The following is a 16,567-nucleotide window of genomic DNA, read 5'->3' on the forward strand; positions in this document are numbered from 1 at the left end:
CAAAATGTTCAGCAAGGACACATTTACAAGAGGAAACAACATCACCCTAAACTGTTATCTCGTCATTTGAATGGTAGTTTCACTTTCCGTACCCACACATGGAACATGGACACTCCGTGCAAAAAGGGTTATTTATCATTTAAAAAAGGATGACGCACGCCCACGGAGAGAGGACGAGGGATGGGCTGTGAGAGAGCAAGTGAGATCTGATTCACAATGCAGGCAGCATCCAGATTATGACAATATACACCAATGGAAGTCATTATATTATTATTATTTTATTATTTTGCTCCTCAAACTACAGACATGCACGTATTGATGACAAACAATATTTTCTATGCAACACTTTTTAGGACTTGTAGTACTACTAATATAAAGCGAGGACACCAACACTTTGTGTCGCATTAGTCTTGCCTTGCAGGTGAGGTTCCCATATGCCTTGATGTTATGTGAAACACGTGACGTGGCCCTGTGTTTACTAGAAGCACTCTCTTAACCTTCACATACGCATGCCGGCCCTTTTCAAAGGGAAGTGTCGCAAGTCACCCATTTAACGCAACCGAGTCTGAACCCACAACTCCTTGCGTCAACTTGTCCTGCTGACAGGTTGGTACACTGTGTACTGTCTGTCACATCATGCCAAGGTCACAATCTTGATCTGCAGCTTGTTAATAAGCTTGAAATATGCCATGTGAGGGAGTGTGTTGTTTATGAAAAAAAAGATGAACACTTACCGGAAATCCTCCATCATGCCTGAAAGAACAGGAGACACTAAGACAGCACAGGTAATCTGGAAAGTTTTTATTTCAGTCTGTCCACAGTTTATCTGTCTGCTGCATGTTTACAGTGGAGACCTCAAACAGACCAGCATTCAGACACACAGGACAGCAAATATGTCTGTACACAAACACACTCTTCTACAAAAGAACGCCAATACACCAATACCTGATTTGACATAAAAACAATACAAACAAGCCCAAAGTGAGCATAACTCTTGATTTGTATCGCTGGTAGAAAACACAGGCGATTGTCTTGATATGTCCTATAAACGTCTGACATTGTCCATGTGCTGTCCCTTTATTCCAGAGAAGTCTTCCTCCCTTTCCAGCCTCTGAAGAGCCCCTAGCTTTTCCTGCATGTTCTGAACTTCTCCTTCTCCTCCTCCTCCTCCTCCTCGTCCCCTTGTTTCTTCCTGTTGTCTCTACCCATAATCCTCTGGGTCTCACTGGCTTTGGCAAACGGTGCCTGCGCTCTTACCCCCCGCCGCTGCCTTCTTGCGTCTCTTGTTGAGCAGGGGGTTGCTAGAGGTGTCGAGGTCCTTGATCTTCACCTGGTCATAGTCCACGCGCATGGTTGCTAAGGCACTCGTCATCTCTTCCTGTAAGAGACAGATGCAGAGAAGTATGTGAGTGTGACGTTCCAGAACACCCTGTCGACACACACCAAATTTGTGAACAAATGTTGTGCTTATGATACTTTACTTTTCTTTAAACCCAAGAAAATTCTAATCAAAGCGTAAAAGGTCAAAGGTCATAGACAGTTACTACTTGTGTTATAGGTCATACTCAAATGTGGACAAGGCAGAAAACTGTCCACATTTGTTGATAGGAAGGGATAGTTAGGGATAGTTGTCAATAATGAATGAGACAAGAGACAAAAACAAGTCAGAGGCAAAACAGACCGGGAACTAAGAAAATGTCCCAAAATGTCCAAAGAAGAGAACACCAGCAGCCAAACAATTCACCCCCATTATCCAAACTGCCTGACAGAGTGAATAGAATGTAACCCTTAACTTTGTGTTGATTTTGATAAGCAAGCGTTCAGGTGTGCAATGCATGAAATGTATTTCTTTCCTTTGTGTAACTTAACAGTGCTCATTGCAAAAACCTATCAGTGGCTATTGTTTGCATATTGTTTTGGAGACGAGACGTTTGAAACAAAACAACTGTATCATTCTAAACCTGCACATTCAAGCTGTTGTGAAGCAATGTGCTGTGCTATTCTTGACTTTTCCCGCACGTTTACAGCCACTGATAAAGATACGTGATTGCCCGATTTATAAAATGTTGTGCAATGCTGTGACATTTCACCCCATATAGACTCAGACGGAGCAAACAGGGCTCTTTTGTGTGAACCCTTGAAATGCTAGATTGGCATAAATGTAGAGCAGAGACATAATGCAGAGGGGATGAAGTCTTCTGTGTTTACAGCCAGGTCTATGACAACTGCTTCACCCTTGTGGCAATGTCAGAAAAGTATCAAACATTTTGACCGTAACATACAAAGACATACAGTATATCACGTATAAAGATTTGGTATTTAGAAAGGATGTAATGTCACTTTATGACCAGAGGGTGAAAGTGTTGTGTTGCTTCCTACCTTTACATCTTCCCACAGCTCTCTGTCCTCTGTCAGAACCCGGGTGGTGTGCAGGGGGGTGGAGGGCACCACCATGGACTGCTGCCGGGTGGACACAAACACACAAAGCTTAAAGACACCTTCACCTTCACACATACAGTACATGCAGATGCAGACATGGATGTATTACTGTACAAACAGCTAGAGGCACAAGTACACAAGGCCTACACCATGTAAGCCAAACAGATGATGAAATATCAAGTTAAGGATTTTAGCTCACATTGATCCAGGGGTGGTTCATAAATTGAGTGATGGTCATTCGCTCGTTGGGGTCGGTCTTCAGCAGCTGGTTGATCAAACCTTTAGCTGGGAGAGAAACAACAATGTAAAGGTATAGTTAGACGTGATGCACAAATGTTTGTCACTGTTACTTCTGCATAATCATTGTTGTTGTTACTAGATAGATAAATATGTACATTGTATTGAACCATTGTAGTATACTGTGTCTATATGTTCCATAGTTAATGATACTGTAACCTATGATGATCTATGTTGTCTCCACATTAGCTCATTACAGCTCTTCATTTCATATGGTCAAAATAAACAAAACCAGAATTGCACCCAAAATTTCATATTTAAGAGGTACCAACCAAATAGGTTAAATATAAAAAGTACACAGAACTACTCAGTGCAGCTTCATGCTGCCAGTAGTTAAACAACATGCCCAATAGTGGCACATCAACATTACAGAGGTGATAGTGCAAAGATGTGAACACTGATAAGAAAGTTGTGTAATTTTGGTCCATCTGTAGAAACATGTGTGACTTCTTTAACTCATTTGGGCAAGAACCATTAATCTTTTCAAATCGTTTGCTCTGCATATGGAAATGACAATTAAAATGGATAAGGGGAGGCAGTGGCTCAGTGGGTAGTGCTTCCGCTTGGGAACCGGAGGGTCGCCGGTTCCCAAGCGGAAGCACTACCCACTGAGCCACTGCCTCCCCTGCCGAGGTGCCCCTGAGCAAGGCACCGTACCTTCAATTGCTCCCCCCTCTGCGAAGGGTGGTAATGTAATGTAAGTCGCTTTGGATAAAAGCGTCTGCCAAATGATCGTAATGTAATGTAATGTAATGTAATGTAATGTAATGATAAATTTCCCATTTTGCCTTCACGTTCCTTTGAAGGAAAATGTACATTGTGTATTACTGCCACCATGTGGTAAAGAATGGAGTGACACCTGCTTAAAGCTTAATTCTGACGTGTTCAATTTCATGGGAAATTCATCAGTCACACATTTCCGTTTTTGACGCCTAAATGACACGACACACTACACCGCAGACACTAGTAGTAATAGTAACATTGCTGGAAACACTGATAGATCGTGTCTGTTTGAAAGCAGCTCAGTGCAGTAAAGGTAGGTAATGTGGAGCAGTAGCAGTGTCTCACCTTCCTGTGACACCTCGGACCACTCTGGGGTTGGAAACTCATACTGGCCCATCCTGATCCTCCTCTTCATCCCTGGGGAAATGGCCTGACCCGTGTTGGAGTAAAACGGAGGGAAGCCACACAACCTGCAGAAGGGGAGGTGGTGAAAACGAGAAACACAGACACAAGAGAGACATTTTAAACCACGGAAATGATTCATCTGCACTCAATGTGAAAGTAGTTACTGTACAAGAACCGACACCCCCCTCCTCCCCTCCCCCCTCCCACACACCACCCAAATAGTACTCACAGAATATACATGATGACACCCAGAGACCACATGTCACATGATTTGTCATACTTCTCTGGACCCAAAACCTCTGGAGCTTAGAAATGGCAACACATGAACACAGAAACAGAAAACATATGCAGATGGAGAGCTACACAATGCAGGCAAAAATGGCTGAGCCCACGCATAAAGTATGTTGTAAATTCTTCAGAATCTAACACTGCCACTTACCCACGTAGTACGGTGTGTAGCAGGGGGTCTGCAGAGGGTTGTGCAGTGTGGTCTCCTTAGCAAAGCCAAAGTCTGTTAGTTTGAGGACTCCGTTTCTGTCCTTATTGGTGTAAAGCAGATTTTCAGGCTGGGGAAGGAGGATGCATGTGCGTGTCAAACTAAACTGATTCAGCCCAGGAGAGGATGATTTTTTTCAATATTTCACAATGTATGTGTCGGCTGTGATGTCTGGACCACCTTGATGTCCCTGTGTGCAATGCTGATGCTATGGAGAAACTGGATGGCGGTGCCAATGTCCCTCATAATCTCTGACGCCTCTGGGAGGAAAGAGGAAAACACACTCTCAAATCAGAAGAACTATTTGAGTCAGAGACATACAAGATAAGGAATACACTCTGCTCTTATTTTGTATGATGAGGATGAAGTGAGGAATAATGGAGCATTTATTATGCTTCCATGTTGTTGCCACTTATCCCTCCAACATTCTTCACCTTTCTCAGTGAAGGCCTGGTCTCCTCTGGCCTGGATGCGGGTGAACAGCTCCCCTCCCTCCATGCTGGAGAAAAGAAAAACCATAAACACACACAAACAATATCACCTTCTTTGATGCTGTCTGTAACATTGTATGATTGCATGTTTGTAATTCCTGCTTATAAATACGTACTGTATGTATATAAATATGCATGTGCTGTACATTAATATAATTCAGTTTAAATGAAGCATGTGAGCCATAACAATGTATTCCTCTGTGATGTGACTATCAGCTTTTACACAGACAGAAGCTTAACAGGGCAGATTTCACACTTCTGATATCTATAATATCTTGTTTTCACAGTATAACGGCAACGCATTGAAATCCACCTGCTGTGAGAAAAATAAAGAAGGAGCAAAGATGTTTGAAGACGTTATGTAAAAATAAAATAAATTATTTTAGATGGTTTTATCCTGATATTATTATGTAACAATATTTTCTACATGTAGAGTCCTTCTATGAATTCCCTGCTGCTGCTACACTATTTTACTTCATGTACAACAAGGAGAGAGAGAGAGAGAGAGAGAGAGAGAGAGAGAGAGAGAGAGAGAATGAAAGAATGTGTTTAATGTTTATGTCCTAAAGAATGTCCTTCTTTAAAGAAACACTTACCTTGATATTTCTATAATTGATCAAGTTTTATAAAATCCATTGTGCACACATGTGGATTCAATTAGGGAATTATCTTGAGTAAAGGAGGTTATGTGTTCTGATTACTCCAAAAATGTTGTGCCAATCCATAAGGGGGCTTGAGTCAGTAAAATGAGTTCTTAACATTACACTAATCTCAATGAAAAATCTGTCAGGTATTAGGTTTATTTCATGATATCAAGTAAATGAGGAGGTACGTGCTGCGATGTGGCTTCAGATATGAAGGCCTAATAGAGTAATGAAGTCATGCTCACTTTGTCTCACTTGCGAGTCTAATGCCTGACCTTTAGACTCTCTGTGACACGGCCTGAGATAATAGTTTGTCATTGCAGAGACGTGACAGCGTACATTGCACAATGGGATATACCGGAGCAATGATTTCACATATTGGAATTTATCACAAGCCTGAGGTGGAGGATGAAGCTGTTAAGTCAGACGTGATGTGTTAAATGCAGAGAGCTCAATTCTGGGTTGCTCTATAAAAAGAAAGGCATTGCTCTACTTCCTCTAATGAGAAGACATATTTATCTTTGCACTCCGACCCATTCAGTGACACTTTCTGTATATAACAATTTATGTTTTTTTTGTACTGTAGATTAACTGTTGCTCTTATATGTTGATCGCACCACGACCAGAACAAATTCCTTGTAAGTGAAATCTTAGTTGGCAATAAAGCTCTTCTGATTCTGAAGTGCAATGCAGCTTGTCTGTTAGCACCGTATCATCATCATCAAGTTTGAGAGCTGTGTCGGCCTGTACCAAACCTTTACTCCTGTTTGCTCTCTGCTTGGGTGTTGTTTCCATTCAAGCGGGAACCTCCCAGGAGTGTGGGCTGAAGTTAGTGATGTATAAAGGGGAGTGAACAGGATGTGTTAGTCTGCCAGTACAGCAAACACAGCCTGTACCGGGATAGGCTCATTACTTTTCAATCGGCACACAACCGGTGATTAAGTTTTTTTTTGACATGTTAACGACTTAATGGATTATCTGTATGCTAAAGACTGCATCATATTGTATTAGAACACAGAGAAATGACTTCACGTTACGGGGCAAGATCACACCAGCTAACTGATGCTTTCTAAAGCAACAGTGAACATATAACTTCATGTCATGTAGCTTTCAGAGGCTGTTTGATGTGTTTGTCATAAAGATCAGTAAGTGTCCATTCAAAGGCATATGGACTTAGTGAGTGATACCTATTTTCATCTTTTGATTGTGCAACATTTAGGAATTTTGGTGGGCCCGGTGTTATGAAACAATGTTTCCCAAGTAACGCTGATGGATCTTACCACTCCATGATGATGAGGACGCACTTCTTCCCATGATGCATGTTCTCGTATAGGCTGAGAATTCGAACAATGTACGGACCCCCTGACACTCGCCAGTGAAGCTCCACCTCTCGCCTGGCTTTGGGACTGTCATGGAGTATCTGTGAAAGAAACACAGAGACCAGATAAACAGGGGGTCAACGATTACAAACCGTTTAAACACATTTATTGGATCAATTTATGGATCTGGGTCCACATCAGAATTTGGAAATGGGTTTATCCCCAGGTTTTTCCCCCTTCCAGCAAGATATGTTGTGGCTCCTTAATTACGTAAACCGAGGACACACAAGCAAATTCAAAAACAGTTTGGACACACATCATGAAGCACACTGGCTCTTTCACTCACACACACACACACACACACAAAGACGCACACAGCAGGTGGCAGACTTTGACATAGCACACTTCCTCTCTCAGGGATATTTTGGGATCTGACAGTGATGGAGCAATCTGCTGGTGTGCACACGGGTCACAGCTGAAATAGATTCCACAGTGACCCAAGGACGTGACAGAATCACACAAGCAGTCTAATCTGATTCTGTACATTGTAATCGGTGACTTCAAATTCACCAACTGAATGAATGCAATGAACCAAACATTTCCACTTTAAAACTTCTGTGAGGGGAAATGATGACTTTCATATCGCTTGGAAACTCTTGAGTCAGACTGGGCTGAGCTCGATTGTAAGAAAGAGGAAGAGAGGTTGCGTGCTACAGCTACAGCCTCGTGTTAAAAGTAGCTGATGGTTTCCTTATTGTAACTTCAACCATTGAGCCAGTTCGGGTAATATTAGATCAGATAAAAGCAATAAACCTCTCAGTTTGGCCTGGTGTGTTTAATTTTAATCAAAGCAGACAACATATGAGCTAGTTTCCTGTAATTAAAGAGAATTTTCTATAATAAAATGAGAAGAGAAGAAAGGAGAAGCGAAGCGAAGCGAAGAGAAGAGAAGAGTTTTTTCTTGTGTGTGTGTGTGTCATCTGCAGGCATCATAAATGCCTGATTCTGGATCCTGCTATAAACTGACCAAACACAACCTTGCGCTGTGCTTTAACCACTCTTCAAAGATGAACAGATGTAACCCCAACACACACACACACACACAAACTAATATCATACAAACATTAATCAGTGATCGGTGTTTATGTTCTATCAAACATTAAGGGCTGACACAGTGTTTGCTCTCTGCCTAAGTTTTACCTTTACAACACCTATCAATAAAGCTCTGCTCATAAATTTGTGGTTAGTGAACTCGGCTAGGAAGCGTTACAAAGTTAATAAGAGCGTTTAGAGAGGCTATTCTTCTCTATTATGCTCTGCTGAATTTCCACTGAGTTGGTTATTCTGTATGAGTGCATCATTACTTGTATTACATGTATTCTTTAGGGACACGGGTAACTATGGCAACCCTGACTAAATCATCATTAACTTTAAAGTTAGTTTATTTATTTCACCTTGCACGCTGACTGAGCAGTTTGACAAGATTGAACGGATGATTGTCAGTAAACAAATGTTTGTCAGTAAACATTGAAGATAGTCTTCAATGTTTACTGACAAACATTTTGCCAGCCAATCAAAAGTTAGTATTTCTGTTAGTATATGTGTTAGCAGAGCTTTACTCTGCACTGTGCACTGAGTACTGTTATTGTTATATTTCTGTAATGTAATATATTATATTGCTACTGTTTAATACATTTATTTTCAATTTGTGCATTTGAATTTGTGCATCTTCAATTACTATTACTTTTATCTTTGAAAATAAATTTTAAAATCCTTCCCATACACTGCACTGTTTAACAGCTGAATTTGCTGTAAAATTTGTTTTGAATTTATCAAACAAACTACTATCAGCTTAAATATAAGCAGACTGTTCTTGCTCATTAGTGTTGGTAATGGTATCAGCCACAAAAACTGATGAACGGACGACTTGGTAGATCCTAAATAACAGGGGTGGATTATCTTATTCTCAGAAAAATTATATATAAATATATTTATAAAAAAAAAAAAAATGTTTTTAAATATATAAATAACCCAAATGGCCTTCTAGATTTATTAAATGGTAACTTTATTTCTACCATGCAAAGGTCCATGCAGCTTCAAGAGGATTCTTCAGAGCCGGTATCCCTCAAACTGATAAACCATCTCGCTGGCTTGTCTGAGAACTGCCTCTACCACCAACATCTCTTCAATACAATGCCAATCCAAATCACTGAGATGTGGAGATTTGGTCTCAGTGGGTGCCAGAGAAAACCCAGACAAGCAAGCTGCTGTGCTGACCACACCAAGCTGGGGGTGGACAGCGAAAACAAACAAGCTTTTGACTCTGAAGCTTGCACAGACCATTCCATGTGTTGGGCTGGAAAACACTCCAGCGTGACTCCAAAATGGATCATTCACCAGCTTAAGACACTCTTACATGGAATTAACTGCTAATAGCAGTGCTCAGTAGCATCAGGTGGCACAGGGCTCTGCTGCTCTACTCTGGCAGTCAGAAGTCCAAATGAAGAGAATCCTGGTGACTGTAATTGAATTACATTAAAGGGCTGGCTACTCTCCAAGTCTGCTACAAAATTGATTAAACCTGCACCCAGCCATTACATTCAGTGCTCAAAGCTGCACTTCATCAAACAACCCTCATCACCCCCCTCCATCATTCTCTCTCTATCAGTTAATTTCCCTTTCTACATATCTATTTGGCTTGTGATAAAAAGGCAGGGGACGTCATAAAATAATATGAGCAGCAATACTCTATCAGGCTGGCCAAGTGTGGCTTTTACTGGTGTTTCAAACTACTAGCTTCAGTTTGATCCAATCACAAGCCAACTAACAGGCTTTCTACTGAGAAACCAACTAGAGTCATGATTTGTGTTTCCATCCGCAAAATCTGATCTATTGATTATACTGCTTAACCATTGTTTACTGCAGTGTTTCTTCTGTCAGCTATCAGACACATTTAACAGAAGCTTCACAGAAAATGGAAGTGTTTTACGGGTACAGGTGTCTGCAAAAATGAAACTGAATGGAAGCATTTTCACAGACATGGTGCCAAACCTAACCACAAACACACCACACAAAGGTTTCCGGGCAGCCAACAAAGGGAATATAAACTTGTGGGGCACTCATAAGAGGAGTGGGGGAGACATATGGGAGGCGAGAAAAAGTTCTGATCTATAAAAGGGGGGCGCCAAAGAAAAGGTTTGGGAACCACTGCAGTAAACCAATAAATCTCTGAGACTGTGGCCTTGTGGTGACAGGTGACAGCCTGATGAGCCGTAATTGTGTGTGTCTACGCATATGCATGTCTGAAAGAAAGCTTAGCGAAAGACTTTCCTCCAACACAGAACAGCTCCTAAACACCCATGTGTCCCTCTGAAGTAGCATAGCGTAAGTGTGTGTGTGTGTGTGTGTGTGTGTGGGGGGGGGGGGGGGGGGGGGGGGGGGGGGGGGGGTGCCAGGGAGTCCAGGTGCAAGTCACATTCAGTGCCATGCAACAGCACGTGAGACCATGTGCCAAATGCCAGATCCAAGTTGCACATGGAAAACCTCCTCGCCTCCACACACACATGCACACAAGCCATGTTCTTTTTCACACACACACACACACACACACACACACACACACACACACACACACACACACACACACACACACACACACACACACACTTAGGAGGTTACGAGCCAATTATCATCAGACTTCATAGGCTGATTGGACATGATCCAGGGAAGGATCCATTAAATGTAAAACATAACACTTACTAGTTTTATGTTTTTGACTATAACTTTTGGACCCAAATGGCAAACAGGTCCCAAAACATTTTGTATCTTCTCCTGAAATGTTTTTCACAAAGGTTTTACAGAATGTTTGGATAAAGCTGGACAAAAGTTCTGTCTTTGTGTTTTGTTATTCCTTACAGATTTGCCAAAGTTCAATCAGTTTTGCTCTTTCTTCAAAGGCTGTATCTTACTAATGAATCAATCTATTGTAACCAAACATGGTGGACATGTGTAACATCAGTAGACCTGATTGTAGTTCCATTATAACACCAGTTTTCTCCATAGTTTGTTGGTTTGTCAGCAGGGAGAGGGTGCTAATCACAGTCAATATCCTGAATAAAGCCTTAAATAGAGGATTGTTGGGCCTTGGTGGAGGTATGCTTCTGTTATAAAATGAGTCAACTTCTTACTGAACTCTGATTAGACTCAATACAGGTCAAAGTTCTTGAATCTACAGCACTGCTAGTCAAGTTTCCACCTCTCTGATCTTAAACTACGATAACCAGGGCGTCAGGTTTCCGTTTCATTGTAATGTGACATAAATAGAATTGTTAATATTCATTCCACCAACGCAAATCATTGTCAGAATAAATACTGGATTGGTGAAGATATCCAGTATAGACTATTTTCTACACATTAGACACAATCGAACCGTTTGTTCTTAAAGAAACAATAATGTAAACAAAAGGGTCAACCTGCCAGCATAGTTTTACATTCTGCCTTTGAAGATGCACTCGTGTGTGTGTGTGTGTGTGAGGAGACGCGGTACCTTCAGTGCGCACTTCTCTCCAGTCTTCTTATTGTAGCATTCCAGAACTTTGCCATTGATTCCTAAGCCCAGAACCTGAGTGGAGACTTTATAATCGTCCGTCACAGCGTTGCGCTTTATTTCCAGCTTGGGGTAAACGGGCAGCGGGAAGTGTGAAGACTCCGCGGCCGCGTCCCTCCCTCCGGTGTCGGTGACATCAGGCTTTAGCTGCTCCGGGAGCTCCGCCGGGGAGTCACACTCTGCCTCAGCTATCGGCGCCTGTAGCGGGGGTTCCTTCCCGTGATCATTTTGTAACATTGTGTCACCGGTGATCCTCTCAAGAAGAAACTGTGAGTGAACCAAAGTGATCGGATTGCTCCTGCTGCGCTCCGGTAAAAGCGGAATCCTTGGTCACTGCTGCGCCCAAAAGGAGTTTCAACAGCAAAGCTACTTTGACTTTAACCGCAATAAAACCACGTACACGTGTTTTAAATACAACATAACCTACTTAACTTCAGTGAGAGTTCATTCTGTTGAGAATCTCTCCATCGAAATCACGCACCGAGGCTGTCCGTTAGAATAATTCCATTAACGCACAGATGAATGTCCATGTAGGTTGTAGGTCTTTACTGTAGGTGAGACAGTGTTGATTCTGATAAACTCTCTCGTCACTCTCCGGAGTCCCGTGGATGCGCTCACATGGCCAGTTACTGTCACAGTGCGTGGAAGCGCCACCCTCCAACTCTTTAGTATTGCTCAACCGGTTGCCTAGTTACCTTAAAGGAGCAAGACAGAAACGGCAGTTCGTAATCAGGGATCCCCTAATGAAAGCAGACTTCATTATAGAGGACACAGAGATCTAATTTCGTGGCTGTATAGAAGTTATATAAGAGTCAGTGAGGTAGATAAGAGCCACGGATGCAATTTAATTACGATAAACCATCTTACATGAGATTACATTGGTATTGCTGCATGACAATATTATAATTAAGCGCGATAATGATAATAATTTCTACCACATAATTGGGGGGATGACCAGTTGTAGACAGAATCCCTGCAAAACCAGACAGAGCAGTTAAATCAAGATCAAGTTATTTGTTGTCATATGCTCAACAATCACAGCAAGTGGTCGTTGGCAATCACACAAACTGCATCTTTCCATCCTACTTGATGTACTGAGTCAAGTGTTTCTAAGCAGACTGCATGTGTCCAATTTAGATGCTGGCCATGCGCTCAGGGTGGAATATATAGAGCTGCACTTGGTGAGGCATAGTGAAACAGGAGACTGGAGACTGAACTGGAGTCTATTTTGGGGGAGTAATAAAACCACCAAAAAAAACCCTGCAAATACACACATACACACGAAGACCAAGGCAAGTATTCCAGTGTCCACACTGACACAGAAGAAAGCAGTTTCTTTGTAAACCACTTTCATCTAAATACAATCTAAGCTTTGTGGTACTGTCAGTTGTCATGCTCAGGCACATCGTGCACTTTTTGGAGGTTTGTGATTTGGCTGGGGGATCGTCCCTGTAGAGCTCCTCAAGGCCTGGACTTGGGTGTTGTCCTGTCTCATTATTCCTGCAAGCCCCCTCGAGGAATAGGTCATGTGTGTATGTAGCAGCTCATGTTTGGTCTCTTGGTTATATCTGACAGTGACTTTGCCATTATCTGAATAAAAAAGGAAAACAGTACAGGTAGAGAATATTGGTAAATGGACACCTGCCAGTAGAACTTCAAGCAGTTCTAACAGAGACAAATTATACTATAATTACATAGCCACCTCAGATTTTATGCTGTTATTTTCTTTGGATATCATTTTTTTCTTAGAACTCTCTGCAATTCTATAACTTCTCTCAACTACTTCATGTTAAGGGGGAGCAATGTTCAAACTGCAAACTGATGTGAGATGGCATCCAGACATTACTAAAGGATAACAATCCCCAGCATACCCCCTTAAAGCAAAACGTAAAGTTGTGATTTTTGTACTGAGAGAAAGCTTTACTGTCCTTCAAATCAAATCCAATTGTGTTGCAACAGGCGTCATTCTGGAGGGTTCTGGTGAGAAAGGCCTGGCGGAAGAAGAAACCGCTAATCCAAAGGACAGCTGGAATACCATCGGTGATCCATGTCTGCAGGAACCTGATCTTCTGAGACAGGTCTGATGCAAAAGGCTTCAGAGGGACGGGCATTATGAATTCTTAGAGAGCAGGAGCTGGAATTAACAAGAGATGAATGGAGATGTTCATCTGCCTCATCAACCTCAGTGTCAAAGATCCTAAAAGCTTTTACTAATAAGGACAAACATAAAGTGACTTAGATTAGTGTATCAGATTAGTGTGAAGTAATTTACAAAGTGTGTGTGTGTGTGTGTGTGTGTGTGTGTGTGTGTGTGTGTGTGTGTGTGTGTGTGTGTTTGTTTATTTAAGCATTGATTTTTTGATTTAGCAGGACTTGACAAAGATGCAGGGGCGGGACTGAACTCCAGACACCAGAGATCTGTCACTTCAGTGCACATTGGAGTTTACTCCTCTGCCTTGAAAGAACAACCAAATGGCATTTGAAGAGTAAGGAAAAAAGAACCCCAGATCAGGCATGGAAAGGACAGGAGTCTCAAGGAAGGAGACCAACCAGGCAGAATCAGGTGTAGATATTGTCATCAAAAGTATGGCAACAAACCATTGTACTTGAGTCCAGACTCAAGAACTCATTTTCTAAACCCAGAACATGATCTTTTATACACTCAAAATGGGTCAGGAGCTATTTTTAAGTTTACCCCCATTATTATTTTCACAGATCATCATTGGTCACATTTCTAATGGTGGCATGCTATTGGTTATCCTAGCATTGTATCATCCTTTCGTCCAAACTTGCCCCTTCCTGCGTCGTACCTGTATCACATTTAATCGAAACATGATACACATGATACAGAAAGTATATCATCACCAATAAGATATCTCTGGACATGATATGGTATTCAAAACATGTCCCATAGTCAGCCAGGTGTCCAAACCGAGAGTCTATGTCATCAAAATACCCCTGACTTGGTACAGTAATAGCTGGCCTTTGGACCACAGCACCATTGTGTTTCTGACCTGTCTTTTCCTTTCTTGTTTAAAAGAGTTCAGGCACAGTTTTGTTACCAGCTGCTGTAGTCAACATGGATTATAACTCAAACAGTAATATCAAATGATTGCATTGGCATATGAGATATCAGATGTATAAGACGACATGAGATGATTTATACACAACGCATTTAGACATTCTCTTGCTTTGGAAAGAGACATAAATCTCTGTTCTCACTGAAAGTATTTCTGTGATGTTACCCCTCAAATATTTATTGTGATAAGGGAGGAATTTCAATGACAGTAGGGCCTTGGCCATGTGTAAGACATCAACAGGAGTGAATATGGACTCACAGGGTGATGTATCATGGATAGGGAGGTCTACTGAGACAGATTGTGACATGGAAAGCAACGAGCAACAAAGAAACAGAGAAAGACAAAAAAAGAGAGAACAGATTGCAAATGACGTGGTCTTGGGTTTGTCTCTGCCTACCATAACATGTCTCTGAACTCGTCCAGTAACAGTTTGAGGTGACTGATGGAGATGTGCAGGTCACCATCTGTGAGAGGAGAGGAGAGGAGAGAAGAGGAGAGGAGAGGAGAGGAGAGGAGAGGAGAGGAGAGGAGAGGAGAGGAGAGGAGAGGATGTCATATAAAGAGTTCACTGGACTGGTTTCTAAATTAAAACTTAATTTCATCTAACTGCATAATTCAAATGAATATCACAAAAGTTTGGGTATTTTAGTTGCTTAATCGAAATCCTGGTGTGTCAAATGACAAACGTTGTGGACAATTGAAGCAATTGAAGGTCCTCAATCTGCCAGCAGAGGAAGACAAATTCTTCTTACAGACTGAACAGTTTCCCTTTGTGTCTCTAACAGGCAGGCACTTGCTATTCCATAAGTTTCTCCTTATGCTCCTAATTATATGCTTCCGCTGCATATATTAACTTATTCTGTTGAACAAGTCCTGTAGAGACCAGGGATGCATGATAATCATTTTAGTATAACAAATCCGATCATCTACACTCTCTTTACAAATAATGCAGGTGGCAATATTTTATTTTAACATGACCTTTGTGGCATGTCGGACAGATGCATGTAGTCTAAGACACAAATTTATTGGTGTGTGTTCTCATAGATATGGAAGTTATGTGTTTAATCCTGTCACAAAGGTAGAAAATGAATATAGCGTGTATGTGGGAGAATGCGTAAGAAATGCACTATTTCTATTGTACTTGTGTATCTAACAGTTTTTTTTCCGTGTCTTTGGTTCATCTCTAGAATCATCCTTTACATTATCAAAACAGTAAGTGCATTTCTCAAAACATTTAGTACAAAGAGCACCACACAATGAATTACCTGCAAATGCAAGCTTGCTCAAAATCCTTAATTTAGCTCTCAAATTAAATATTTATGTCTCTGAACATGTCCGTGCCATCAGAATGACAAATCTTTGTGTCATTGATTACAGATAAAATGATAACGTCAAAATGCTGAGTCAAAAGAACAGAGTACTCTCTCATGTAAACTATATAAATGTATGTATGAGGGTGATGACCTTGTTCATTTGCTTGTTCTTCCATAGTCAGACATTGTAACACTGTTGTGCTCTGTTCACGAGATGCACCTCTGAACTATTTTAGGGACCTGCTTGATCATTGGTTGATCTAATACTTCAAATACTTGCCTTTATTAGTGAAAGTCAAGCTTCATCTGAGAGCAATTCATCAAGTCAGGACACATTTACAAAAAGATCTAAACGAAATGCAGAGAAAATATACATGACAGATTATGACAACTTGTATGTAATGACTTAAACAATGAACTAATGCCTAAATGTTTTGCAAGGTCAGACTATTCAACAGAGAACCAGTATAATACATTTAGATCAACATGGCATAAGCAATTGATTATGTAGAAAATAGCAGATCACAATTGAACATGATAATTTGCATGTACGTGAGAAAGCATTAGCATTTTGTTTAAAACAATAAGAAATAGCTTTTATTGTGTACACACAAGTGACTGGATGATGTGGAGGCTGAACGAGTAGTTTTGATAAATTCAATGCTAATCTGAGACATGTAGCAATGTGACTGAGAAAAGTGTTATCGTTTAGCTTCCGGTTCTTATTTGCGCTAACTTGACACCGGAAAGGAGC

At 41.2% G+C, this 16,567-nt stretch overlaps 1 protein-coding gene across 1 annotated transcript; it reads right to left on the reverse strand.

Moving 5' to 3' along the window:
- Nucleotides 1–786: 786 nt before the first annotated feature.
- mapkapk3 (MAPK activated protein kinase 3) lies at nucleotides 787–12,046 on the reverse strand. The gene is made up of 10 exons (XM_076156905.1): nucleotides 11,361–12,046; nucleotides 6,776–6,915; nucleotides 4,795–4,859; nucleotides 4,541–4,620; nucleotides 4,304–4,430; nucleotides 4,094–4,169; nucleotides 3,805–3,929; nucleotides 2,639–2,724; nucleotides 2,380–2,460; nucleotides 787–1,378 (listed from the first exon to the last, which is right to left on the reverse strand). The coding sequence occupies exons 1-10, from the start codon at nucleotides 11,655–11,657 to the stop codon at nucleotides 1,223–1,225; spliced, it is 1,233 nt and encodes a 410-aa protein (XP_076013020.1). The 5' UTR covers nucleotides 11,658–12,046; the 3' UTR covers nucleotides 787–1,222.
- Between the last annotated feature and the right edge of the window lie 4,521 nt (nucleotides 12,047–16,567).

This window comes from Genypterus blacodes, unplaced genomic scaffold (genome assembly GCF_046128005.1).
Source record: "Genypterus blacodes isolate CSIRO-AG114 ecotype Tasmania unplaced genomic scaffold, CSIRO-AGI_Gbla_v1 ptg000070l_1, whole genome shotgun sequence".
Classification (NCBI taxonomy): Eukaryota; Metazoa; Chordata; class Actinopteri; order Ophidiiformes; family Ophidiidae; genus Genypterus; species Genypterus blacodes.